Below are 26,882 nucleotides of genomic sequence, written 5' to 3' on the forward strand. Positions count from 1 at the left end.
GAAGCGCTCCGCATCACCCCCCTCACAGTTCTCCAGAAAACCAACAAAGCAGAGGTTATTTCGCCGGGCTCGCCCCTCCGCGTCCCAGCTCTTAGAACCAGGCCTTTCTGCGTTTTTTCCAAGGCTAAGACTCTCTTCTTCAGGGTAGAGACATCATCCTCCACCCCCGAGATACGTGTCTCCGCACCTGTGATGCGCTCCACTGCGTTCCGCAGATCCTGGTGGAGAAGCATAACATCGGATCCAACTGCACCTATTTTAGCATCCAGGGCGTCCCTTGATTGCGTAATTGCTGCCAATAGCGCCACGTTGTCAGGCCCCTGTGACTGCGATCCCCCGGGGCTGATCGCCCCTGTGAATTTTTCTATTGGCCCCTGCTTGCCCTGGCCTCCACCAGCTCCACCTCGCGTAATGATGCCTGCAGTGCGTGGGTGGATGCACTGGACGCTGTGTTGCCTGTGCCTGTCTTAAACCCAGCACACAATGATGTGGCTGTCAATTGTTGACTACCTGCTTGATTGAGGGGGGCCCCCCTCTTGCCACCACCAGCGCCGGGTCTCGCTATCCACACTGTATCTCCCAGCTAAGGGCTCGTGTGATGTGGCCACCAACCCCCACTGCCATGCAGTCTCCAAGCGCCAGGTCAAAGGTGTCCCCACCGGACGGCCTGCGCCACAGCCCCTGCGCTCCAGGGCCCGAGCTGACCCCCGAGGCCCCTGATACCAGCCGCACTTGCGTCACTGCTTTCACTGGTTTGATTACTGCACACACCCGGTCCCCGCAGGGCAATTCCCGGAGGGCCCCGGCACTCGTCACCAACCTGGGGCTCTCGTCAGCGCAGCTCAGTCGCGCCTCGCCGCAGGTCCAGGCTGCGGCGGAGGCGTCCTAAAATCAGGCGGTCGCTCACCCTAGCCTCCCTAAAATGGCGGTCGCTCACCCTAGCCTCTGCCCCGGCTGGCAGCATCGCTGTGTCCTCCTGCCACTTTCTTGCAGCGTCGCTGTGTCGTCTTGCCGCCGACCAGTGCAGGACACGGTCGGCTATGCCTCCAGGCTCCCGGGCGGACAGTCTGCCCACGCCGCTCCAGCTCTAGTCACCAGCGGCCTCCGACAGCCAGGCCTCACCAAAATCGAGGCCCCAGCTTTGTAGGCCCCGCCAGGCTGCTCTGGTCCCGCCCGCCCGCCGGGACGCTCCGCGATTGTCGGAGCCGAATTCCTCTCTGTTTTCGTCATTGGGTTATGCCCCCCGGATCCGGTGACTGCATGGGCTCGCTGGTTGTCCTCTCAGATGACCAGGGCCAGGATTAATGTACAGGATGAATGTCGGCTGGTCGGAGCTCACTCTCTACACGACCGCCATGATCGCCGGCTAAGCCACGCCCCCATACTTCCCTCTTTTTATTTTATTTTATTTATTTTATTTTAAAAGTTTTACATAGTGCTAGCTTTACCCAGAGGTATCAGATCGCTTTTCCTACACACTGTAAAAACAGAAGGAAATTGCATTACATAGTAGGAAGGCAGTATGGAAGCAAAACAGAGATAAAAAAGTACAACATGAAAAATAGGTAAACAGTGCAGGGGAGGGAGAGTAAACAAACGAAGGAGGCCAACACAGTCCGGTCACAAACTACCCTTGAATGTCAAGAGAGAGAGGAGTCAGCTAGGATAATGAAGTCTAAGTTAGTTGACGTTGGTCAGGAAAGTATTTGTTAAGGATATGCAGTTTCAGGTCCCTTTTGAAACAGGAGAAGCAGGGGTTGCATCTTGAGGTGAAGTAGTGTGGCTCACTGGTTAGAGGCGGCAGACCCGAGAGAAGAGGACGGCCCGGGACCAGGGTTCGATTCCCGGCCCGGCGCGGCAGGTTTCTGGACCAGGGTCAGCGGACTCGATAATTCTCTCGCCTCGGTGCCCACTCTGATCAGCGATCACACTCGGCAACTCTGGGCATTAGCTTGCCTCATCTTCACTAACAGCCCCACCAGACCGCCGGGGATGCCTGGTCTCACCCTGGAGATACCCATTAAGGGACCATCTCTCAGGGAAGCCAGGAAGGGTTTCGCAGCGGTCGAAGCGCCTTGGGACCCTACGGGTAAGTAGTGCGCTATATAAATGCCTATACATACATACATACAGGACTCTAGGGAGAGCGTTCCACATCCTGGGAGCGTTGCCAGAAAATGATCGATACTGACTGGTTTTCTTTTTCAGTTACGGAGGGATAAGAAGGAGTGAGTTGGAGTTTCTCAGAGTTCTGGATTGACCTGCTCTTACCAATTTGTTGTTCAGGTAGTTGGGGGCCGGAGAGTGAAGGGTTTTGTGTATGATGCAGGCCAGCTTGTAAATACACCTCCCTTCCATGGGAAGCCAGTTGAGGGAGTTGAGAACTGGAGTGATGTGTTCACATTTTTTTACTCCAGATATGAGTCGAGCAGTCAAATTCAGCACTGCCCTTAGTGGGGTTAGGTGAGCAGTTGGAGTCCCTTTAGTCAATTTTAGAGAGAACTAGGGTTTGAACTACTGTCTTGAGGTCATCATGAGGAAGAAAATGTTTCAATTTCTTGAGGTGTTTTAGTGAGAAAAGAGCACTTTTTGCAGAGTTTTTGATGTGGGTCTCCATTGATAAGTTCTTGTCAAGGGTGTTGCCTAGAGACTTAACTGAGTCTTATAGGACAAGGGAGCAGTTTAGGGCAACCAGATTGTTGAGCCACTTGGATTGGTCAGTGGTTGCTTTTTGGAGAGAATAGGATGTGTTCCATTTTATCTGGGTTGAGCTTTAAGTGATTAGTTTGAACCAAGTTTGGTTCTCGGTTAGAGTGACACTGAGGTGTCAGGTGTCGCTGGGAGACTTGATTTTTAAATAGATTTGGGTGTCATCAGCGTAAAGGTGGTAATTCACTCCAACTTTTTTCAAGATGATTGTGAGAGGAGATTGAAGAGGGGCGGGGAGAGGATCGAGCCTTGCGGGACCCCAAGTGTGACTTTTGTTGACTTCGAGAGACAAGAGTTGAGTTTTATTTGTTGCGAACTGTGTTGAAGGAAGGAGGTGAACCATTGTAGTACTGTGTCATTAATGCCGGAGCGCTTCGACAAGGTCTCCAGAACAGCTGGATGATTTACTGTGTCAAATGCCGTAGATAGGTCAATAAGGATGAGTAGAAGGCATCACGTTCATCTAAAGCCTTGTGAACATCATCAGAGATGTTGAGAATAGCGGTTTCATTGCTACAGCCTTTCCTGAATCCTGATTGAAAAGTGTTGAGGAGGTTGAACTCTTTAATGTGTTTGTTGAGTTGGAGGAGAACATATTTCTCTAATGTTTTTGCAAGGAACGGGAGGTTGGAGTTATGTCTAAGGTTTTTAAGATCATTAGGGTCAACCCCTGGTTCTTGAGAATGGGTGTGATTTGTCCTAGTTGAAGGGAGTCTAGGACACAGCCTGAGATGAAAGAGGCGTTGATGATTTTTGTCCAAAATGGGCAAATGGTGTGGTTGAGTTATTTCATAATTGTGGATGGGACGGGCTCCATAGTGTGGGAAGGTTTTAGGTTAGAAATTATACTGAAGACCTCGTTTTCTGACAATAACTCAAAGCCTGACAAATGTGCATTGTTTTTCAGCTGGAGGCAGAGCTGATTGTCCTTGGTAAGAAGTCTTTCTGATTGGTCAAGGGTGGATAAAGGGGGGAAGATTAAGAGGGAAGCAGGGTTTGTGGTTTGGATGAAGGATTGATCAATTTCTGAGACTTTGTTAGTGAAGAAGGTGGCAATTTCTTTACATCGCTCTTTGATGGCTTTGATTTCGTGAAAGGGAGTGCAGTTTGTTTGGCTTTTGACAATGTTGAAGAGTTCAGTCTGTTTTTCCCCAGATCTAGTTGGCTGCGGAAGAAAGACGCCTTTTCACAAAAAATGTGTTTTTTGTATGCCAGCCGAGCAGATCTAAGTTGTGCTATGTGCAAGGTTGAGGGGTTTAGTTTCCAAGACCTTTCCGTTTATTTGAGTTGACATCTTTCGTTATTAAGATCCACGATGAACTAGGGTTTAGATTTGGTTTGCTTCATTTGTTTGAGTTTGAGTGGGGTTACTTGGTCTATAACCTCTGTCATTTATGAGTTGAAGTGTGTAGTGAGGTCATTGGCCATCCAGGAGGAGGGTTGGAGTTGTAGATGGGCATGATCCTGGTTTCAAGTTCGGGTAAAGGGACTTCTTTGATGTTTTTGGTCCAGTGCTTTGGTTTGTCATCACAAATAGGTTGGTGGCTGACAAGTGTGTCAATCTTGAACAGAATGAGGTGGTGGTCTGCCCAGTTAATGTGAGAAATCGTTCTCAGAGAGACCAGTTCATTGTTGGTAAGGATCGCATCCAGTGTTGCACCTTTGATGTGAGTTGGTTTATTGCAGAGTTGTTTGAGGTTGTATATTTCAAGTAGGTTGGATAGGTTCCGGACAGTGGGGTCTTCTGGGTCATTCCAGTGGATATTGAGGTCACCCAGGAACACGTCTTTTGTGTCTGTCATGGAGAAACGTGTTATTAGGTCTGTCAGTTCTTCGGGGAAAAGTGTACTCTCTCCAGGAGGATGGTAGATTGTGTGGAATTTGATGGATGAGGTGCCCTTAGCAGTGAGTTTGACACCCAGGTATTCAAACAATAGGTATTCTGCAGGTTTAAGTTTGGTAATCTGTATTCCAGCTTTGTGAATGATGGCTAGTCCCCCCCAGTTTTGATCGGCCTGTCTTGTCTAAAGATGTTGTAGCCTGGAGGGTGGAGAATGTCAAGAATGAGGGTGAAGTGGACATTGAGCCAGGATTCTGTGAGGAAAGCGATGTCAATTTCTTCAGCGAGTAGAGCTTCAGCCATGTCTGTGGCGTGTTGTACTGCTGATCTTCAGTTTAGGAGCATGCAAGGGAGAGGGCGAGGAGCCTTGATGGTGGGGGGGAGAGCTAGGTGGATAGAGGAGTATTGAGCAGGAGGTTGAGGTGAGTGGACAGTTTTAGAGATTCTGTTAGTGCCAACAATAACAGGGATGGGGAAAGGGGTTGACTTCTGGCTCAAAGCGAGGTAAGAGTCGTTGATCTCAACAGGTTTTGGTACCAAAAAGGGGTGGGATCCTGTTTGGGTCAAAGTACCTGACTCGCTGAAGGACTGGAGGGTCAAGGGGTGCTCTGTGGGGCCAAAGGAGAGGTATTGAGGGGGGTAGGAGCAAATCTACCCGGGGAGAGGGAGCATGGTGGCTTGGTCCTGTTGAGAAGGTCTTACTGTAAGTATAGGAAATCGGCAGCAAGGGAGTTAGTTTTCTACTCCTTTCTGTTCAATTGCTGTGTTATTGAGCTGAAAAAGTTTAAGGTTTTTGGCAGGGGCGAGAATGACTTGGATCTATGGAGGGAGAGTGAACAGGGGACGTGCATTGGACAGAATCAGTAATATTAGGAGAGGGGAGAGTTTGGACACTGGGCGCGGTATTAGTAATGCCCCCATTCAATGAGTTCAGAGGAGGAGTAGAGGGCCTACCGTCCAAGTGAGGGAGAGAAATTCTAGGTAGGAAGTCAGAGTTTCGGGAATGTCAATGAGCTTAGTGGTGGAGGCAGGTTGTGTATGTGGGTGTGAGACGGCAGAAGGGGAGTGGGCAGTGAGAATAGGGGGAACGTGTCTGCTGGATAGGTGAAGACGTTGGACATGGGGATGTCACAGGGTTGTTAGTGAGGTATGCAGTGGAAACAGGTTGTGCCTGTGGATGTGGGACATTGGAAGGTGAGAGTGAAGTTGGAAGTAGGGGGAGAGGGACAGCTGGATTTGAGATGACTTTGGACAAGGGGGAAGTAAGGGTCGGGGGGAAAGCGTCTGTGTTGGAGTAAGGGTTAGTTTTTGAGGGAGGGTTCAGATTATCGGGGGTCGAGAGGGAAGTGCCTGTGGGTATTTCAGTCACGGATGGCTGAAGTTAGAGTCCGAGCAGTCAAAATCGAGATCGGCCTTGTGGTGTTTGTTAATTGTGAGTTTGTTGTTCCTAGTGTGATCAGTTGATGTAATAATGGTGGGTGTTTGGCAAGGGAGAGTAATGATAGGGGTACTGTGATTGTAGTGAGTGATGGTGGATGTCCATGAGTTGAAGAGAGGTTCTTCAGGGCAGGGAGATTCGATCAGTTCCACATTAAAAGTGAGGGTGGTGGGAGATAGGGGAAATGGGGTTTGATGGCTCAGTTGAGTTAAGGAGAGAAGTATGGGAAGTGGCAGTTAAAAGTGGTGAGGTGCGGGTCGTGGCCTTTATGAGAATGTTCCATTTCTGTATATGGAAATGGTGAGTTCCCCTTTGAAGGTCGAGGAGATGGTAGTGGAGATTTTTTCACCATAGGGAATGATTACTGACTTAGCGACTTGAAGGTGAAGAGAGAAGGTGTTTTCCATTTAGTCGGGTGATTAGTGGAAAAATTGAAGTTAGTTTTCGTGATGCCATTGTTCGCTGTGTGGTAGTTATCTACAATGAGTGTTTTCAAGTGTTGTTTTAGAGTACTGTGCTTGAAGTTCTTGCTTGCATTACTGGTCATTTTGTCTAGGTAGTTAATGGACCAGGAGTTGGGTCCTTAACGCACAAGATTTGAGTTCTGGGTGGGGTTAGGCAGGCGCATGGTTGAATGGTAGAAATGCCAAGTCGTAATCAGGAATCAAGCAGTAGGCTGGAGTGGTAGTTATCATACAATTATATGTAGTATATACAATTAACTCTAAAGTGCCATATTAACTGTAGTATAACGCATATATAGCAGTGATTGTATAAGAGCAGAGAGGCGCACACAGTGAAGTCAACAATGTAAGAGAGTCCAAAAAGTAATTGTAGATCTTCAGTTCTTATAAAAGGATTCTTTATTTTCATGAACAGCGGCACAGCCAACGCGTTTCATTCCCTATTCGTGCCTTGGGAATTTCATCAGGGCTGCAAAAACACATTTAACAGGTATAAGTATTTAACAAATATTAAAAAGACATTCACCCAAATAGGGTAATAGTCCAAGCCAGATTGCATTAAAGTACACACCCATAGATCCAAACTTATTAACCAAGTTATAAGTCTCTTAAATGACAAATTTAAGTTTAAAAATTACCTAGTGAAAGCATATACCCCCTCACCGGTACTATGCGATCACAGGCCAAAAGGTTTGGTCCTGATTAAAAACACCCAGCACCATGCCTATTGGAGAATTAGACATCCGAAAAGTGCAAGTGTTCAAGTCATACGGACAATTGTGAACAAGGAAAGAGAAAGGGAAAGAGGTGTGACTCAAAAACGCCCTCAATCCCAGCATTGAAGAAAGAGGTCAAGGTGAAGGAAAGTGATCCCACTACCCTGTTTTCAAGCCTAGAGTCCAAAACAACCAAGTGAAAGCCAAGATAGAAAACAATCTTTGGTGAAAAGATAAGATCCAAAGTGCACGGGTCCAAGTGCCCCTAAAACACGTAAAAGCAGAGTTGAGAAAACTGCTGCCGCTCACCATGTATAGACAGTTAATCACGGTCGTACTTCTTCAAGAGCAGTGTGTAAGACGGTCACGGTAGGTCACAATGTGTGCCTATAATGAGAATATTATACAAAAAGTGAGAAAAGAAATTTATATTAGATGAGTCCGATCGTTCTTGCGGGAACCTAGGGATCCTGTTTGTAATCATGGGGGGGGGGAGCAGACAAGAAGTATAGCTATGATAAGCCTCACTTCTAGGTATTTACAATATGAAAATTAAAGGACTTAACAACTCTAAGTTCCTAATCCTTTTATTATTAAAAACCAAATGATGCCTTCTATTGATAGACATATAGTAGGGAATGATCAAAGTGGCGATTCCAAAGGTCCCTTTTGGAAGGTTATGTTGAAACAAGGGGTCTATAATACCTGCAAGCTGTTTTGTACTTCTTTCCAAATAGAGTGCTGATCCAAGTCCCCCCGGAGTTTCTGGTCACTGTCACTCATACAGGTCAAACGAAGAATGAATATTCCGGACCCCTTTATATAAGAAATTTAAGAGGATATATAGATGTTAGCCCTATGAGTATCACAATGGAAAGGGGCATCCTAGAATTCATAGTCCTAAGTAATTGAAAAAAAGGGAGAATTTTTGCCCATGTATATGGGTACCGTGGATCAAATTTGGGTCTTTTGGTCCCCAAGAGATGCCCCCCATTTATAATGATCTGTTTGGGCCCCCTCCTATAAGTATGCTGATTGACAAAGCTACATGGTAATTGGTTTAAACGGCGTTAGATACCTGCCCTTCTGATTTGGGCAGCATGCACCTAATTAAAGTTGCAAGAAAAAAGGGGGGTGCAGTGTCACAAGTGCTTAATAGTGACCAGCCTTGTGTAAAAAGGCATTAGGCGGTATGACGATCCAGGGTATCCAGATAACAAGTGACAGATGCTGAATACATATATTTGTCTAGGACAGCTGTTAACCTCGCCCCAGTTTGTTGATCCCCCCGCTTATCTGCCCGTCTCCCAAAAAAACCGGAAGGTATACCTCAAGGGAAATCCGAAAGAAAGGAGGGGGGGATTTTCTGACTGCCCGGTGAAGTATCCGGCTGCAGTGGAGTTTTGGGAAGCGAGATAACGCAAACGGAGCCTGTGGGCGATCAAAGACATAAAATTAGGTCTTATATAAATATACTTAAAAACGCGCGTTTTATGAGAGTTCATAAGTCCCTAGCAGTGTCGCTTACCCTTGATAAGGCCTCCGGATTCCTCTGCTCCTCCTCGTGGAATACTGGATGCACCGGGGATTCATCGTGCGCCATATTTGAAGCACAGAGCTTCATGACTGGAAAGTGGTCACGTGACGTTGAAATCAGACCAAGCCATAAGCAGTGGAATCTTAGTGCTAATGTGGCGGCCATCTTGAAATGCTGCCCGCGATACAAACTTTAGTGACTATGAAAATACGTGACGGCTAACCAGTCACTTAAGTAAAAAAATCATATATAGAGGTCAATGCATCTTATTGACTAATGATATCCGGACATATTGAGATTGAGTGCGGATAGTTTCGATATGAAGAAGAAATATTGACCGCGATGGTGCCTCAACCCAAATCACTTATAATATATAAATCTACGCCATTAACAGTTATTACTGTTTAAGTGTTGTGAAGCTGTATGAGGGGCATTCAATGTCATGCCGGTAAAGCATAGTCCATAGGGAAATATACTGGGCAGTCGAGCGCGTAAGCAGACCAATCAAATGTGCAAATCCATGTTGTTTGCATCTGATGCTGTTAAGGCAAAAAGCCAGCCGGCATAAGGAGTGGTTATTGTAGTGCTGAACGACTGGTGATAACGTTTGCCCGATTGGAGCAAAAAATACCGGCGCCAGAATATCATTGTTAGCCAAAGGTTAAGCCACACTAGTTCTTGACGAATATGTGGTGGAATGGCATCCATGTATACTATTAAAAAAAAAAACGATCGAATTGCTGTTGGTGGATGTGCATGCCAGCAACAGTAGATGGATGTTAGGAGGTCAGTACCCATTGATTGGTGCGTAAAAGGACAATAAAAACCCCAGAGAGCAGATATTGCCACTTAGGAAAAATATCCAGAGTGAGTCATCAAGTGCATCATGCAAAAGGATTCAGGATGTGGTAGATGTTGCTATAAGGAGCACTACAAATTTAAAAAAGATAATAGGTGTTACAAACTAGGGCAGTATTATAAGCGGTTGTACAAAAAATATACTATGCACAGTAGTTACAGTATAAAGGGGTTACAAAATGTATAAACAATTTAGATTCCTAAGCAAGAAATAATAGCTTCATGGGAGAAATCGATGATATACCTGTGAAGAAATACAGAAAGGACATGGAGGAAAAAGTGTTACAGCAATTTGTATCTTACAGAGCAACATAGTATCCCTCTATTTGTTCAACCTGGTTTCATTAGAGACTCCTATGTTCTAACGGAAGCTAGACCTCTGATTTGGATTGCAGGTATGGAATCAGGGAAGTTTGTTATACTAGGGAAGGGGTTATGTCAAAAAGTAGTGAAGTTCCTTGTCTGTGTTATGTCCCCTTTGTGTCGCCCGCAGGCGGCAAATCCATTTAGCTTCCCTTTGTCTAACCGCTAGCTCACGGTCACCCCCTCTTTTATCCTGTGGTATGTGGTCAATACCATGGAACCAAAATGAGGTGTCATTTGGATGTTTTTCATCATAGTGTGAGCTTACTGGGTAGCGTTTGTCCTTATTAATGATTGCCCTTCTGTGTTCCTGAATTCTTGTTTTTAGAGGGCGGATGGTGCTCCCCACATAAATGATGTTACAGCTACACCCCAGAACATATATAACATGAGTTGTGTTGCAATTGATAAAGCTGTTGATTTTATATTTTTTCGAGGTGTTATAAGAGAAGCTGGTCGTTTTATTTAAGCCTGCATCGCAGACAATACATGACCCGCATGTATGAAAACCAGAAGGTTTTGATGGAAACCATGACTCACGTGGGGTGGTGACATAGCTGTGGCATAAATCATCTCTAAGAGATCTGCCTTTTCTGTATGAAATGGGCAATCTGTTAGGTATAAGGTCCCGTAACCCAGAGGCACTTTGCAGTATCTCCCAATGTTTCCTCAACACATTATGAATTCGGTTACTGTTGGAATTGTATTGAGTTGTAAAGGTGATGCTGCGGTCAGTGTCTTTACGTTGTCTTGCATTAGATGTTGTGTTTAAAGTATCTTCCCTGCAGAGGGTCTTTGCTTTCTGTATGGCTGTGTCCACAGTCTTTTGTTTGTACCCCCTTTTGAGAAACCTGTTTTTTGCACTGGCCAGGTTTTGGGCATAGGTGTGTTCCTCGCTACAGTTTCTGCGCAGTCTCACCATCTCGCCGTATGGTATGTTTTCGACTACAGCGCGAGGGTGGGCGCTGTCCGCGTGCAGTACAGAGTTACATGAAGTTTCCTTCCTGTATAGTTTACTGTGTACCACCCCCTCCGTGACATAAAAGCAGATGTCTAGAAAATTAATGGTTTCCTTGCTGTGTGTCATGGTTAGTTTCACGTTGTGTTTGTTGCTGTTGAGATACGCATGGAACTGCAGCAAGGATTCCACCGATCCTGACCACAACATGATAATGTCGTCGATGTACCTCCCCCAGAACACAATATGTTCGGTCCAGGGGGAGGCACGTTTGTTCCAGGCATGTACCTTCTCAAAGTGACCCATGAACAGGCAGGCGTACGATGGTGCTGCCTTTGAACCCATGGCCGTGCCACGGGTCTGGTGGTACCAGATAGAGTCATGTAGGAAGTAATTGTTACTGAGAATGATATCCATCATGTCCAGTAGCATGTTGTTAAAATCATGCTTGTCAGCTGGTTCCCTGTCCAGAAACGATTGCAGTGCCTCAATGCCCATATCTCTATGGATACAAGTATACAGGCTTTCAACGTAAAATGTGACGAATGAAAGTTCCTCCGACCACTGAAAATTGTTAAGCTTTGCTAAGATGTCCTTGCTGTCTTTGACGTATGATGGAAGATTCATGACATATTTCTGTAAATGGAGATCCACAAACTCTGAGATTTTCTCTGTAGGGGACCCAATTCCAGAGATGATCGGACGTCCCGGTGGGAATGTCCCCCCCTTGTGGACTTTGGGCAGGATGTATATGCATGGAAAACGTGGTTTGATTACCCTGAGATATTTTAGCTCATCTTCGGATAGAAGACCCGTTTCTTTCCATTCCAGTAATTTAGCTGTTATCATACCCGTTATTCCATTTATAGGGTTATGAGGGATGCGTTTATAGCAACTCGTGTCACTCAGTTGACGGTCAATTTCAGACATGTAGTCACCAAGATTCATGACCACAACATTCCCGCCTTTATCTGCCTCCTTGATGACAATAGTTTTGTCAGCTTTAAGTCTTTCAAGGGCCTGTCGTTGGCAGGCGGAAATGTTGTGGTTAGGAATGGTAGAGAGTACTCCGGTGTCTTCAAGTTTATACAGATCAGCAGACACCCTTTCATAAAAGGTATCAATATTGGGATGGTAATTAAAGGTAGGGGTGAACGTGGACCTGCATTTAAGATGGCTTTCCATGCTGTAATCCTGCTCTATTGATAAATTCCTTAACATAGTGGGCATGTCCTGTTCCTGGTCTTCATCTAAGTTGTATAATAACAGGGTCGTGCGAATGTCTGCCACTGTGTGTGGTACCGGTGGAGTGCTCTCTCTCTGTAATGGAACCTTAGGTGTTTGGCGTGAGAAGAAATCCTTTAGTTTTAACATTCTAACAAACTTAAAAAGATCAACATGTACATCAGTCAAATCCCCATATTGTGCTGGGCAGAAACTAAGACCCTTACTCAAAACAGCCAGTTCATATTCATCAAGTACTTTATTTGATAGGTTAATAACCTTTAAGTCATCAGTACATTCAGGAACACACATTTCTTGGAAGGGAATAGACAAAGTTACTATTTCTGTTTGGCTCCCATCCCTGTCTTGGGTATTGCTCCTGTTTCTGTACCTGGCCTTTGCCCGCCTTCCGCCCCTCCTGGTCTTTGTATAGCCCTTTGGGGTTTCGGTTGGTCCTTTTTTTGTTGTTGAATACGGCTGCTTGTCCTTATTTTGGCTAGCTCCTTCTGAAAAGAAGAAGCTCCTTCTTCTAAAGGGAGATCTGTTACTGAGTTGGACCTGGTGCTATTTACTGAGGTGGTAGATGCACCACTCTCAGATCGCGCCTCCTCGCTTATTTCCCTTTCTTCGCGCACCCTTTTTCTTTCTTCTGCCCCTTGGACTTGATCAAATTTCTTGGCGAACGTGTAGATTCGCCCGTCTCTATAGTCCCTGTCATCTCGTCTAATTTTTTTCATTTTTTTCTCCTTAAGATATACCTGATGTTCCTCCATCACCTTTTTCAGTATAGCAAATTTTTTTTCAATAAGATCCTTTGGTTCCAGACCATTGATTTCAGTTATTAATGCATCAATTTCGGCCATTAGTTTTTCGCCCTTCTCCTGTGCATGACGGATTAATATTCTCATCATGACCTCAGAGGCATGTTCTAAGTTGCTTTCCCATTCTTTGAGTAGACCCTCTCCTAGGTCTTCAAATGTTGGAAACAATAAGATTCTCAGTCCCCTGGGGACCTTTTTGTTGGACAAGTATTGCGTGAGGGTAGCCCCATCCCACCAGCGCGAAAGTTCTAATTTTTTTAGGCGCTCTAGTTTAAGGAATAGGGATTTTAAGCTCGGTTTGCCAGTTTCAGCCGGAGTAGAGGTCTCATTGGATCTATTGGGACCAAAGAGGTTGAGAGCCATTTCCTCCCTCCCATCTGCAAAATTGGGCATTATAATGAAGCAATAGGTTTTTTCTGAATCAAGTGAAGCGCAAAACAGTCAATTTAGATAACTAAACAAAAGACAGACGCAATCAGCAGCTGACCAGGGTTTCGCACATCCACTTCCTGTTTCAAAGTTATTAGGCGGTGCGGCTACTCTCACCATCCGCTGCCGAGGATGTATTTCAGACCAATGATTGTATAAGAGCAGAGAGGCACACACAGTGAAGTCAATAATGTAAGAGAGTCCAAAAAGTAATTGTAGATCTTCAGTTCTTATAAAAGGATTCTTTATTTTCATGAACAGCGGCACAGCCAACGCGTTTCATTCCCTATTCGTGCCTTGGGAATTTCATCAGGGCTGCAAAAACACATTTAACAGGTATAAGTATTTAACAAATATTAAAAAGACATTCACCCAAATAGGGTAATAGTCCAAGCCAGATTGCATTAAAGTACACACCCATAGATCCAAACTTATTAACCAAGTTATAAGTCTCTTAAATGACAAATTTAAGTTTAAAAATTACCTAGTGAAAGCATATACCCCCTCACCGGTACTATGCGATCACAGGCCAAAAGGTTTGGTCCTGATTAAAAACACCCAGCACCATGCCTATTGGAGAATTAGACATCCGAAAAGTGCAAGTGTTCAAGTCATACGGACAATTGTGAACAAGGAAAGAGAAAGGGAAAGAGGTGTGACTCAAAAACGCCCTCAATCCCAGCATTGAAGAAAGAGGTCAAGGTGAAGGAAAGTGATCCCACTACCCTGTTTTCAAGCCTAGAGTCCAAAACAACCAAGTGAAAGCCAAGATAGAAAACAATCTTTGGTGAAAAGATAAGATCCAAAGTGCACGGGTCCAAGTGCCCCTAAAACACGTAAAAGCAGAGTTGAGAAAACTGCTGCCGCTCACCATGTATAGACAGTTAATCACGGTCGTACTTCTTCAAGAGCAGTGTGTAAGACGGTCACGGTAGGTCACAATGTGTGCCTATAATGAGAATATTATACAAAAAGTGAGAAAAGAAATTTATATTAGATGAGTCCGATCGTTCTTGCGGGAACCTAGGGATCCTGTTTGTAATCATGGGGGGGGGGGAGCAGACAAGAAGTATAGCTATGATAAGCCTCACTTCTAGGTATTTACAATATGAAAATTAAAGGACTTAACAACTCTAAGTTCCTAATCCTTTTATTATTAAAAACCAAATGATGCCTTCTATTGATAGACATATAGTAGGGAATGATCAAAGTGGCGATTCCAAAGGTCCCTTTTGGAAGGTTATGTTGAAACAAGGGGTCTATAATACCTGCAAGCTGTTTTGTACTTCTTTCCAAATAGAGTGCTGATCCAAGTCCCCCCGGAGTTTCTGGTCACTGTCACTCATACAGGTCAAACGAAGAATGAATATTCCGGACCCCTTTATATAAGAAATTTAAGAGGATATATAGATGTTAGCCCTATGAGTATCACGATGGAAAGGGGCATCCTAGAATTCATAGTCCTAAGTAATTGAAAAAAAGGGAGAATTTTTGCCCATGTATATGGGTACCGTGGATCAAATTTGGGTCTTTTGGTCCCCAAGAGATGCCCCCCATTTATAATGATCTGTTTGGGCCCCCTCCTATAAGTATGCTGATTGACAAAGCTACATGGTAATTGGTTTAAACGGCGTTAGATACCTGCCCTTCTGATTTGGGCAGCATGCACCTAATTAAAGTTGCAAGAAAAAAGGGGGGTGCAGTGTCACAAGTGCTTAATAGTGACCAGCCTTGTGTAAAAAGGCATTAGGCGGTATGACGATCCAGGGTATCCAGATAACAAGTGACAGATGCTGAATACATATATTTGTCTAGGACAGCTGTTAACCTCGCCCCAGTTTGTTGATCCCCCCGCTTATCTGCCCGTCTCCCAAAAAAACCGGAAGGTATACCTCAAGGGAAATCCGAAAGAAAGGAGGGGGGGATTTTCTGACTGCCCAGTGAAGTATCCGGCTGCAGTGGAGTTTTGGGAAGCGAGATAACGCAAACGGAGCCTGTGGGCGATCAAAGACATAAAATTAGGTCTTATATAAATATACTTAAAAACGCGCGTTTTATGAGAGTTCATAAGTCCCTAGCAGTGTCGCTTACCCTTGATAAGGCCTCCGGATTCCTCTGCTCCTCCTCGTGGAATACTGGATGCACCGGGGATTCATCGTGCGCCATATTTGAAGCACAGAGCTTCATGACTGGAAAGTGGTCACGTGACGTTGAAATCAGACCAAGCCATAAGCAGTGGAATCTTAGTGCTAATGTGGCGGCCATCTTGAAATGCTGCCCGCGATACAAACTTTAGTGACTATGAAAATACGTGACGGCTAACCAGTCACTTAAGTAAAAAAATCACATATAGAGGTCAATGCATCTTATTGACTAATGATATCCGGACATATTGAGATTGAGTGCGGATAGTTTCGATATGAAGAAGAAATATTGACCGCGATGGTGCCTCAACCCAAATCACTTATAATATATAAATCTACGCCATTAACAGTTATTACTGTTTAAGTGTTGTGAAGCTGTATGAGGGGCATTCAATGTCATGCCGGTAAAGCATAGTCCATAGGGAAATATACTGGGCAGTCGAGCGCGTAAGCAGACCAATCAAATGTGCAAATCCATGTTGTTTGCATCTGATGCTGTTAAGGCAAAAAGCCAGCCGGCATAAGGAGTGGTTATTGTAGTGCTGAACGACTGGTGATAACGTTTGCCCGATTGGAGCAAAAAATACCGGCGCCAGAATATCATTGTTAGCCAAAGGTTAAGCCACACTAGTTCTTGACGAATATGTGGTGGAATGGCATCCATGTATACTATTAAAAAAAAAACGATCGAATTGCTGTTGGTGGATGTGCATGCCAGCAACAGTAGATGGATGTTAGGAGGTCAGTACCCATTGATTGGTGCGTAAAAGGACAATAAAAACCCCAGAGAGCAGATATTGCCACTTAGGAAAAATATCCAGAGTGAGTCATCAAGTGCATCATGCAAAAGGATTCAGGATGTGGTAGATGTTGCTATAAGGAGCACTACAAATTTAAAAAAGATAATAGGTGTTACAAACTAGGGCAGTATTATAAGCGGTTGTACAAAAAATATACTATGCACAGTAGTTACAGTATAAAGGGGTTACAAAATGTATAAACAATTTAGATTCCTAAGCAAGAAATAATAGCTTCATGGGAGAAATCGATGATATACCTGTGAAGAAATACAGAAAGGACATGGAGGAAAAAGTGTTACAGCAATTTGTATCTTACAGAGCAACATAGTATCCCTCCATTTGTTCAACCTGGTTTCATTAGAGACTCCTATGTTTTAACGGAAGCTAGACCTCTGATTTGGATTGCAGGTATGGAATCAGGGAAGTTTGTTATACTAGCTATGTATACCCTAATCTCAAAAGAGATCAGGGCCCTACCAACCATGCTTTAACAGTAAGAATCATTTGGCCCAATCCAGGAGGACATTCCAAAAGCATGAAGTGTATCAGCACTTTTCAATGCCTGCCATATTGGGAGGAGACAATGTCCACAAGCCAACTCCAGTAAAATTCCCATAGGCAGGGAGTGTAGGCAGTCAGCCCTTATCAGATTTTATGGTCTGAGGAGGTGTGAGAGAATGAACACAACCCCAATCCAAGATGTCCACCAAGGAAGAGAGTGGAGCAGTCCATTCCTATTTCTATGCCCAGCCAATCATAGGGATCGGGTAGGGGGCTTCAAGCCCAGGGGACACAAAATGGATGCCAGGGAGCAGTCCCGGGAAATGAGCTAACAAAATGGGTGCCCTTGATGCAGGCCTCAGAGATCAGGCATGAAGGCCAACTAAAGAGTCCCCAGAGCAAAGTCAAATAGTCCGGCCAATGCGATCATAACTCCCCCAGGGATTTGCTCACAGCTGAAAGCTCAAATTGAGTCACCATTGCTTGCAGGGTAGATTAAGGTGAAAACACTTACCCAGTCTGGGCGAACACCGGGAGGAGGCGTCACTCCTCTGCACCCAGACAAAAGGCAACTAGTAAGGAGTAAGGCAGAGAAACGCTTCTCTTCCTCAGTCAAAGTCAAGGCATCAACTGCAGGCAATTTAGAGCAGAAAGAGCCTGCCAGGCATTCTTCTCTCTGCGAAGGGTAGCTGCCACAATGTATCAAGTCAGTGCGACAAGCCCTCCAATCACGGAAGCGCGCAAACTCTCCAGGCAGATTGAATGAAGAGTGAAGCGGAAGCATGCGGGAGCATCCGGGACTCTGTGAGAAAAGTCGGAGAGAGTGCATCAGCCAGCCGCCTTCACCGGCAGTATGTGCCCCACCAGACCTCATCATGCATTACCGCCCTCTTGAAGAGGGGGTAATTTGCGAGTGATTGCGACCACAATTGCAGTCCCAAAACATTCATACATGGCTCTGCAGTTGCTATTCGAAGAGGAACGCCCCTTCCTATTAGCGAGTCACAATACACTATTTTGCGAGTCACAAATTATTTGCGAGTCACAAAATAGTTTAAGTACGAACCAGTTTGCGCATTTAATTTTACATCGTACATCTGGCCCAGAGACTCATATGAACATGTGTCAGTCTCCTCTCATGAGAAGAATGCAAGAAGACCTTGAGAATCTGATACAATTTATTGAGTAAAAGAATTTACAAATTTTACACTCATCACTTATTTGAGCCAGCTTCAATGAGGCTACACATACCAAGGCTGTTGAGCTAGTATGTGCAATGTACAACAAAGGAAGGCAAAATGACGGTATCTCTGAAATACGTGAGGGTGCAATAATGTTAATGCTTACAAAAACTTTATTCATTTGTACAATCAAAAACATAATCAATTATTATAAACAGTGTAATAGCAATTAGTAAAACATAAGTGAATTTATGTCCTTGAAGCAACTTTGATCGCATGACATCAATACATGTTACCTTATTTGGTGCAAACCTACAACTCATTCTTAAATTATGTAGGAGTTAACGTGTGTGTTGATCTTGACTAAGGGCCTTATTTGTGTGATTTTGGTGCAGAGCAGCAAGACACCTTGCTGTGCTATCTTACGGTAAAGTGAAAGGGCAGAAATGCACTATATTTATGCAATGCGATGCATTCCTGTCCTTACTCCCTGCGCTCGAGCCGTTTCAGCAGCCTAGCACCAACATAGGCACCCTTGCACCATGGTTCAAGGGTGCCTCCATTGCATGCAGGATTGTTTTTGTGCAATAAGGGGCACCTTCCTGCACAGAAACAATCATAAGAGGTATATTCATCTTTCTATGTGTGCTGCAGATGCAAAGAGGAGAAACATTTAGAAATAAACATATTTCTCCTCGTTACGCCTCACTTCAGGATGCAAAAGGATTTGGAACTTCCCTAGCTTAACATGATTTTGTATATCTGGGTAGTGTCAAAATCCATGGGTGCTGCGTGGAAACACCCACTGCAACACCTATGGAACACCTCCTGAGTAAGGTGACACAGTGATTTGCACTGTGTTGCCTTAATCAAGATTTATGAGATCACTCAAAGCCATGAAAGGGTGGCTTTGCATGATTTCATAAATCTGATTCAGGGCCCTGTGTCACGCATGTACCGCTTAGCGTGGTGCAAAAGTGACGCAGGGCTTCCAGAAGCAACCCTGACTCTCTCTACTACTGTTTATTTTACACACACGCATCAGTTCCAGGATAGATTCTCTTCTCTTATCCTCTTATCCATCTTACTACAGAATAGATTGTAATGGCGGGGCGACAATGCTACGATCTCCAGTGGTCACAGGGCAGTATCACCCTTGTTGTCACGCTTTGTGAGGCAGTCATTTGGGGAGAAAATAACATGCCTTGCAGCAGAGTAAGGGACTTACATCTGCTGGTGACCATTAAGTTCAGTCCAGCAATGGTAAAGTCAATTAGTATGTGTGCCATGTTGACATTAAGGCAAGTACAAAAAACACTAAAGCAGGCCTGACAGTAGGACTCAACGGCATGGCAGAAGTGAGTGACTCTCTGCAAGTGCAAAGATTCAAGCATGCCAACAGACATGGGAAGAACTTGCAGGCCACACCCATACCTGACTTAACAAACTTATTCCTCAAAGGTAAGCGAGACTCCTACTTGACACATACACATAAGCACCTCCAGCATAGCATCTCTCAAAATACAATATTGCTCCTAATTTAATTCTGAGTATTGCTAACCCGCTTGTGTATCCACCTATCCTCGTCTTCAATGTATGGTGGAGAAACCAACAGTCATGCCCACACATATCAGGCTCCGCTGGAGATATCCTGACATATTGCTGTAGTTCTAGAGCCATCAAGGAGGAACCCTTCCTACACTCGTCCAGTGGCAGACCCATACCAAGTCTTGGATGTCTCACTCACACACTGCTATGATAAAGGAGCGCTATTTCCTCTCCTTGTAAGACCATTCTCTATGGAAGCATGCTCCTACACTGATATGTGCTTTGTACTTTATCCTTCCATCAAGCTTGAGAAGCGTTTCTTGAGCATTTACTCTAAAGGTGTATATTGTCAATTTGCTTGAGCCCTATGCCGCTCAGTTGGATGTAAACCTTCCTAGCCTTTATTGAATGACAGATGTCCTCTTTTCTCTGACTTGTATACGCAGGAAGTTGAGGTGTACTCGGAACTACATCCACATGAACCTGTTTCTCTCCTTCATGATGAGAGCCATCTCTATCTTGACTAGGGACATCCTGTTGAAGGATCACAGCAGCAAGGATGTTGATGACAATATGGACATGTCCATCTTTATCAGTGATCAGGTGAGGACAATAGAAGTGCTTAAACTCACTTGCTGAAGAAATGTTAACTGCACATGTTACTCATCAAAATGCACAAATTAGGCTAAAAAACTATAGGACTGTAGGCTGCTGGGAGTATTGTCTGATGGGAATTGGTAGGAATTGAGGTGGAACCATGAGAGTTTTGTAGGAAATGGTGAAGTAACATTGGTTTTGGGTGAGCCATAGGAACAAGTGTCAACATCATTGGATGTGGAATCTGTATGGATCGTTGATGAAGCACTGGCCATTGGACAATTGTAACTAGTGATTTTTTTAGCGATGTGGTGGAAAATTGTTAAAATAATAGTAATAATGCTTTATTCGATCACGTTGTATCATAAAATCAACATGCGACAAACATACAAAATCGTTTAAAAATCAGTGGGGGTTCGAATCTAATTGAGACATGATTAATCTAGATTTTCAAGTTGCTAAATTTTTTTAAATGTATATAATAAAAGAAAAGAATAGTAAGGAAAATGGGGCACAAAGTAATGGTTTTTCCTTTTGTTAAAAATATAAAACAAGAATGAATAAAAGATTAGAGGAAGAAGCGTTAAAACACCACCAAACAGTAATATGTAAGACGTAAATATGTACAAGCTATAGATGAACTCTCACACACAAGGGGGATGTATCTCGAAGTTGGAGACACTGATTGGTTCTTTTTGTGTTTATTTTTTTTCTTCCTAAAACGTATTCATTCCACAAAGGGTTCAGGATTTGTGGGCTCCTCAACATATTATCTGAAATGAGGGAAGGGCTGCCATTTACACTTTTCACTCGGCTTGTGGGAGTCCTTCAAAGCTTTGTGTCTAATGTTCCAGGCGCGGCTCAAAAACTTCTTAGTTTTAAGAATACGCAAGGGGACCTTGTGGTCACGTGTGCCCATGGATGTACAAATTGGTTTTATCCATTTTGACCTAGCGGTGGAATAAGCCGGGCAAGCAAATAGAACGTGGGACACACTTTCGGACGGGGCTCTACAAGGACAAGCCTTGATTTGATGCTCATGAGTGCTCCATTTAGATGTTACATGTACTGGGAGTGTGTCTAGCCTAAATTGAGTGTATAGCTGCTTATAGCGTGGAACCTGGATAATAGCCAGGTAGGGCTCCAGGGCTCTGCACTGTTTATGACTGAAGAACTCATTTGTCAATCTCCCCAGATTTATTTTGTTTGTTCATTGGAATCAACCCAGTTCCAATAGATAGGCTTCAGCTCTAGCTTGCTTGGGGGGACTCGTGCTTCCCATGAGTCCATAAGACCCAGATTAGTCAGTGTCGTTCTAACATTGGATATCCACTTGACCCTGTTCCCCACATCTAGATTGGTCACCTCAATCAGGGCAGCAGCATAATTTGCGAGCTCAGGGGTGCGCATTTTGCAAGCCCCAAAGAGCAGTGGGCGCAACTTAGCAATATCCCTGAGCGGCCGTCTACCCATGTCTACCCATGTCAAACATTAGGTGAGTTAGAGGGGTATTGCGAGGAAGCATTACCAAGTCCCTCAGGAACTTGTGCTCAGATCTGGAGATAAACTCAATGTCTTCAAAGCCCCAAAGCTCCGCACCGTAGAGGGCGGTGCTGACTGCTTTGGCATCGTGAATTGCGAGGGCTGGTGCAACCGGCCTACTATACAGGACCGGTGTTCTTTACTTAAAGCCCCGACTCACACTCTTATGGTTTATGAGCATCTTTGCTAAGTGGGGCTTCCAATGCATTTTGTCAGAAAGCCTTATGCCCAAAAAATCAAACATATTTGCTCTCTCCAATAAGGTGTCATTTAGTATTAGGTTGTTTTTAAAAGGCTTGTGAGGGTTAAAAGCCATACATTTTGATTTAGTGGTATTTATAACTAAACCCCGATTCACAAAATGATTGATATCTGTTTTGCAATTTTTGTAAGCCAGATGGAGTTTTTGACACCAACAAGGTGTCATCGGCGAACAAGAGGGTTGGGACTTTGTCGCTCGCCAGAATTGGCGTATCGGCCAAGACCTCCTGAAGAAATCTCACCACCCCATAACATATAAAGAGAACAGGGTGGGGCTAGGACGCAGCCCTGGCGGACTCCTCAACCAACTGGAATCTTCTCAGTGACTTCCCCTTGGTGCCCCCATCTCACTTGGGCGTAATTTCCATCATGTAGGCGGGCTCACCATTTTAAACTGCATTTCTTAGTGAACCACAGGTGTTACCTTTTTTTGGGTCCTTCGGTTTAATATGGTTATCAGTGGCTAAAAAAAAGTGCTTAACTGCTCTATGGGATGAGAATGGACTAGGGGGGCTCCTACACAGGACTCAGTGGCCAGCAGGGTTGCCTGTAGCTCTAATGTACTAGTCATAACAACTTCCCTGATGCCAGTTATTTTAATGTCTTCGGATGAGACCTTATTCCATTTCAGATGTCTTTTACAATTCGAGGAGACAATGTCTATGATGGAAGTAGGGGCCTTGTTAATCTGCTGGGGGGTTAATGGAGCCCAAAGAGATTTTAGAGTCATACAAAAGGGATTATGATCACTTTCAGTAGTCGAGCCCATATACATGTCTACCATTTTGCCCCACAGTTTAACATCCACTAGGATGTAATCTATGAGTGAAGGGGAGCCTACTCTTTTAAAAGTATTTTCTCCATTGATGTCTGAGAGGGTTCTACCATTAGCTGCTCCAAGGTCATGTTCAATAGTCAATGCAATGAGTTGGATTACAATCGGGGTCCATTTGCTAATTGGTGATATATTTAATGGGGGAACCGCCCATTTAGAATCCCGTTCCTCCAACTCCAACATATCCTCTGAACTCAAAGGCTCAAAAGTGCAGTTGAAATCTCCTGCAACTTCAGTTTTAGCATGGGGCAAGCAACTGGATAAAGAATGTTCTAGGATTGTGACAATAGGTGATATTTGGCCTCCCTTGGTGCCTCTGATGTAGACATTAAGCAGCTCCAAGGTGCCCCCCTCCCCTAGGTCCTTTGATAGTAAGTCTCAAGATGTCTAGGCTTTGAGTTGGCTGGACCATGATTGTGCAGCCAAGAGCAATGCTCAGCCAAATGATCAGGCCGCCTGACGGTCGCCCTCTACCTTTGGTAGTTGCTGGAGTGCAATAAGAAGCATAACCGGATTTATATAGTGGAACCAGGCTCCAAGTCTCCTGAAATAGACATATATCATGATCCTTGATCAGGTCGTTCTAATTTGGGAGTAGTAACTTGTTTGCTAACTCTGCCACATTCCATGATAACATTTTTAACATTTTACCATTTATGACCGGGTCAAAATCAGGTGTGCCATTCAAAGTTTGACTACAAGGTAGATCTAGAGGAGCAAGTGTTGTTGTTAAGTCTTGTAACACACAAGAGTCGATCCCGTGTGAGCCCTGGTGGTTATGCTCTGACTCATCCCCTGTTTTATCCGTTGGGCCTTTATTAGTAATGAGGGCAAAGTGTTCATGTGTCTGTAAGTGTAGCTAGGGGTCAGGATGTCCTGTTGTCTAAAGTGGGTGGGCTTGGTAAGCAGTCAATCCACTGCTTCGAGCATTGAGCCACCCTTTAGTTGAGTTTGATATCTGGTCTCTGAGGCTACTTGTGATCGTCTGAACTGTATAGCAGAAGTGACAGGGGGGCAAGTTCGGAAATCTAAAGCTAAGAGGTTTTCTGCCAAATCAACATTAGAAAATGTAAGTTCAATATAATCATAGGGCTGGGCAAGCATAGGGCATCTACCTGCCCTAATGATGTCTTCACGAATCATTGAGCAGGAGCCTCTGGTGCGACGTATCCAATGTATGACTTTATTGATCAAAAAATCTGCGCTTTCTCGACCGTGATCTGGGCCAAGTTTGGGTACATTTGCCATGTAAATGCTAGGGCCTTTAGTGGTGGTAGGGTGTGTGTTTCTCTCCATTGTGAAGGTTTCAATGGAGCATGCATAGGCTGGGCATTGCCCGTGGCTTGACGACAGCCACCTAGGGTATGCCGGTCCTTAATTAGGACAGCTAGTGAAGTATAACAATTATTTATTGTCCTGGGCTTGGGATGACTCAGGCTTCCAAGTTTTGAGCTTGACATGATTTTACTAGTTAGAGTTTTTGTAGGTGGAGGCGCGTCTTGACCTGAAACGGTCTTTTCGGTACGAGTTGGCCCAGCCAGAGAACGGGTTAGCTGAGCTTGGGCAGCGGCCCGATTCTCTGACTGGTGTCCAGGTCGAGCCGGGAGGAGCAATGACTTCACCAAGAGCGTAAGCTCTTCAATCATGCACTTCAGGGATATAATCTCCGACCTTAAGGAATCACTGGGCCCAGGTATATCATCAATTGGTTGCTCAGCGGTGCTACCATCCTGCGGGGTACTTGGTAGTATCGCTTGTTCAATGGTGAGATCTAAAGGGGCTGCAAGTGGGGCAAATCTATTAGTGCACAGGATATTAGACTTCATTGGGGTAACTTTCTTACAGGTTGTTTGGTAAATGGTTACCCTCCCTTGTATCCTGGCATAATCACTTGCTATGTTTTTGCTAGAGTTGCCAGGACCATTGTGAGCTGGTTTCTAAAACATAGTAGGGACGATGGGCAAACAAACTGGACTTTTGGGATCAGAGGGGGATTGGCTGCAATTGCTATGTGGCCCTGGAGCATCTGCCACCAAAATGTTCTCACAATTGCTAATTAGCGTATCTATCCTATCGAGAACACAATTACTGGCAGCATGTTTACCCTAGTTCTTAGCCTTTTTCCCCTTACCAACCCCACCGTTCCCAGTGCCCCCTGCCCCTGTCCCTCCATAGTTTTCCGTTTCCCCATGCTCAGAGTACAAAGTTGTTTAGACTGCGACAATAAATGTAGTACAATTTACTCTGTTAGTTGATTAGCCTTACCAGTGATTATGAGTAGGTTATCAAGTCAGTCAACCATATTTGGGAGTAAGCGAATAAGGGTAGAAAGTCAGTGTCTTCCAAGTTAAGGCAAAAGGTCCAAGGTCCAGGCCAACCTGCTACAATCAACCAATCAGAGTACTTGTAGAGCGCGCTACTTACTCATGAGGGTCCCAAGGCGCTGAGGGGGGGGGGGGGGACAGGTGCTGCTACTGCTTGAAGAGCCAGGTCTTGAGGAGTCTTCTGAAGGCGAGTAGGTCTTGGGTCTGTCATATGTGGGTAGGGAGGGTGTTCCAGGTCTTGGGAGCGAGGTAGGAGAAGGATCTGCCGCTGGAGGTCATTCTGTCAGGCCTTCCGTTGTTGATCCTCGGGATTGTATTGATGCTATAAAAGGGGCCCTCCTCTAGATCATCCCAAGTCTGGCAATCAGATTCACAGACTGTTAAGGAGATCAAGCGGGGGAAAAAATAGGTCCAGAGGGGAACAGCTGGGCGGCTGGAACTGGAGATCTGAAAATATATAAAGCATGAAATAAGGGGAGCTGTCACCCTAGTCTGATAACCTATGCTATCAATATGCTAAGCATTTCCTCACCTGTAATACAAAACAGGAATACTGAAGTAAGAGAGCAATAGAATAGCCTTCTTCTCATTCCCCAGGTTTCCTAATTAGATAGACAAATGAGAACATAAATATTCATCTTCCATTCCACCATAGGTGTAAGTATTTCAAGTAGAGAGGATATGGTGGAACAAACCTACCCAAAGGGGGAATGAGGAAGACAGGGAAGCCCAGAAGACTACTTGTATGGTCTCCTATCACTCTTCTCCAGGTATGAGCTAATACAGCTCTCGGAACTTACTGGTTAAATACACCAATTGTTTCTTATAATCCCCTCCGAGGTGGAATGAATGATAAATGGGTCAGGGGTCAGAACAGTACTTGCACATGAGTCAAACACCCTTCACGATTCATACACCACCTGTAATGGATTCTGTAAGTGTCGTTCCTCTACTGTCCATCAAAAGAAAAGAAAAGCAGCCCAGCACAAAACAAAAGGCAGAACAAGGCTTCTCTGCAGATACGTCTCTGCAAAGTTAAAGCAGGAACGTGATTCCCTCACTTGTCAATGGCACCCAAACACTTGGTGTCCAACAGGAACAAAACCCAACCCCTATCTGATGCAGGATAGATGAAAAAAGGTGGTTGGAAATAATGTACACCCAAACAAGAACCCCCACAGAGAAAACCTGATCCGAAGGTTCGGACACGAGCAGCTGGCACTTCCTAAGCCCCTCCAAGTAATCCAGGGTTCAGAGGCACAAAGTCCAAGGCGACGCGAGTGTTACAGAGCCCCACTCGATATATCAAAGAAAGCATGCACCCTTCTGACCACACCTCGGGCGCTTCCAAAGCCCCTCCAAGTAATCCAGAAGGTACCACGAACAGACGTCGTGAGCTTACCTCAGCCCACACTCTAAAGAACAGCCAAGCACCGGAACACCGAGCAATCCACACTTGCTCGCCAGGAAGCATAATCGGCAACGCGTCTCTCCGCGAGTGCCGTATTATCCATTTCCCTGTCGCATAGCGTCATCCCGACGCGCCGCGCTAAGCATCATGGGTATGGTTGTTTCAAAGCCCGCAAAGTACTCGGACCGCAGGCAGTGATCTACCAGCGGCCGGGGAATCCTGACACATTCGTTGGATGCGAGGGACAGTGGCTTGTGTGAGGCTCCCGGAGTGGAGCTGGCGGGTGGGGGTGTAGAAGCTGAGTCTGCTGTTCAGGTAGGCAGGTCCGGCATTGTGGAGTGCTTTGTGTGCGTGGGTGAGGAGCTTGAAGGTGATCCTCTT

General features: G+C 44.9%; 1 protein-coding gene across 1 annotated transcript in view; it reads left to right on the forward strand.

Moving 5' to 3' along the window:
* The window catches only part of LOC147692327 (gastric inhibitory polypeptide receptor-like), a 1,656,621-nt gene that overhangs the window by 812,042 nt on the left and 817,697 nt on the right, over nt 1–26,882 (forward strand). Inside the window, exon 6 of the mRNA XM_086939521.1 lies at nt 19,978–20,134. Within this exon, the coding sequence (XP_086795647.1) occupies nt 19,978–20,134 (157 nt within the window). The remainder of the gene's footprint in view (nt 1–19,977; nt 20,135–26,882) is intronic.

Source organism: Lissotriton vulgaris, chromosome 9 (assembly GCF_964263255.1).
Source record: "Lissotriton vulgaris chromosome 9, aLisVul1.2, whole genome shotgun sequence".
In the NCBI taxonomy this organism is placed as follows: Eukaryota; Metazoa; Chordata; class Amphibia; order Caudata; family Salamandridae; genus Lissotriton; species Lissotriton vulgaris.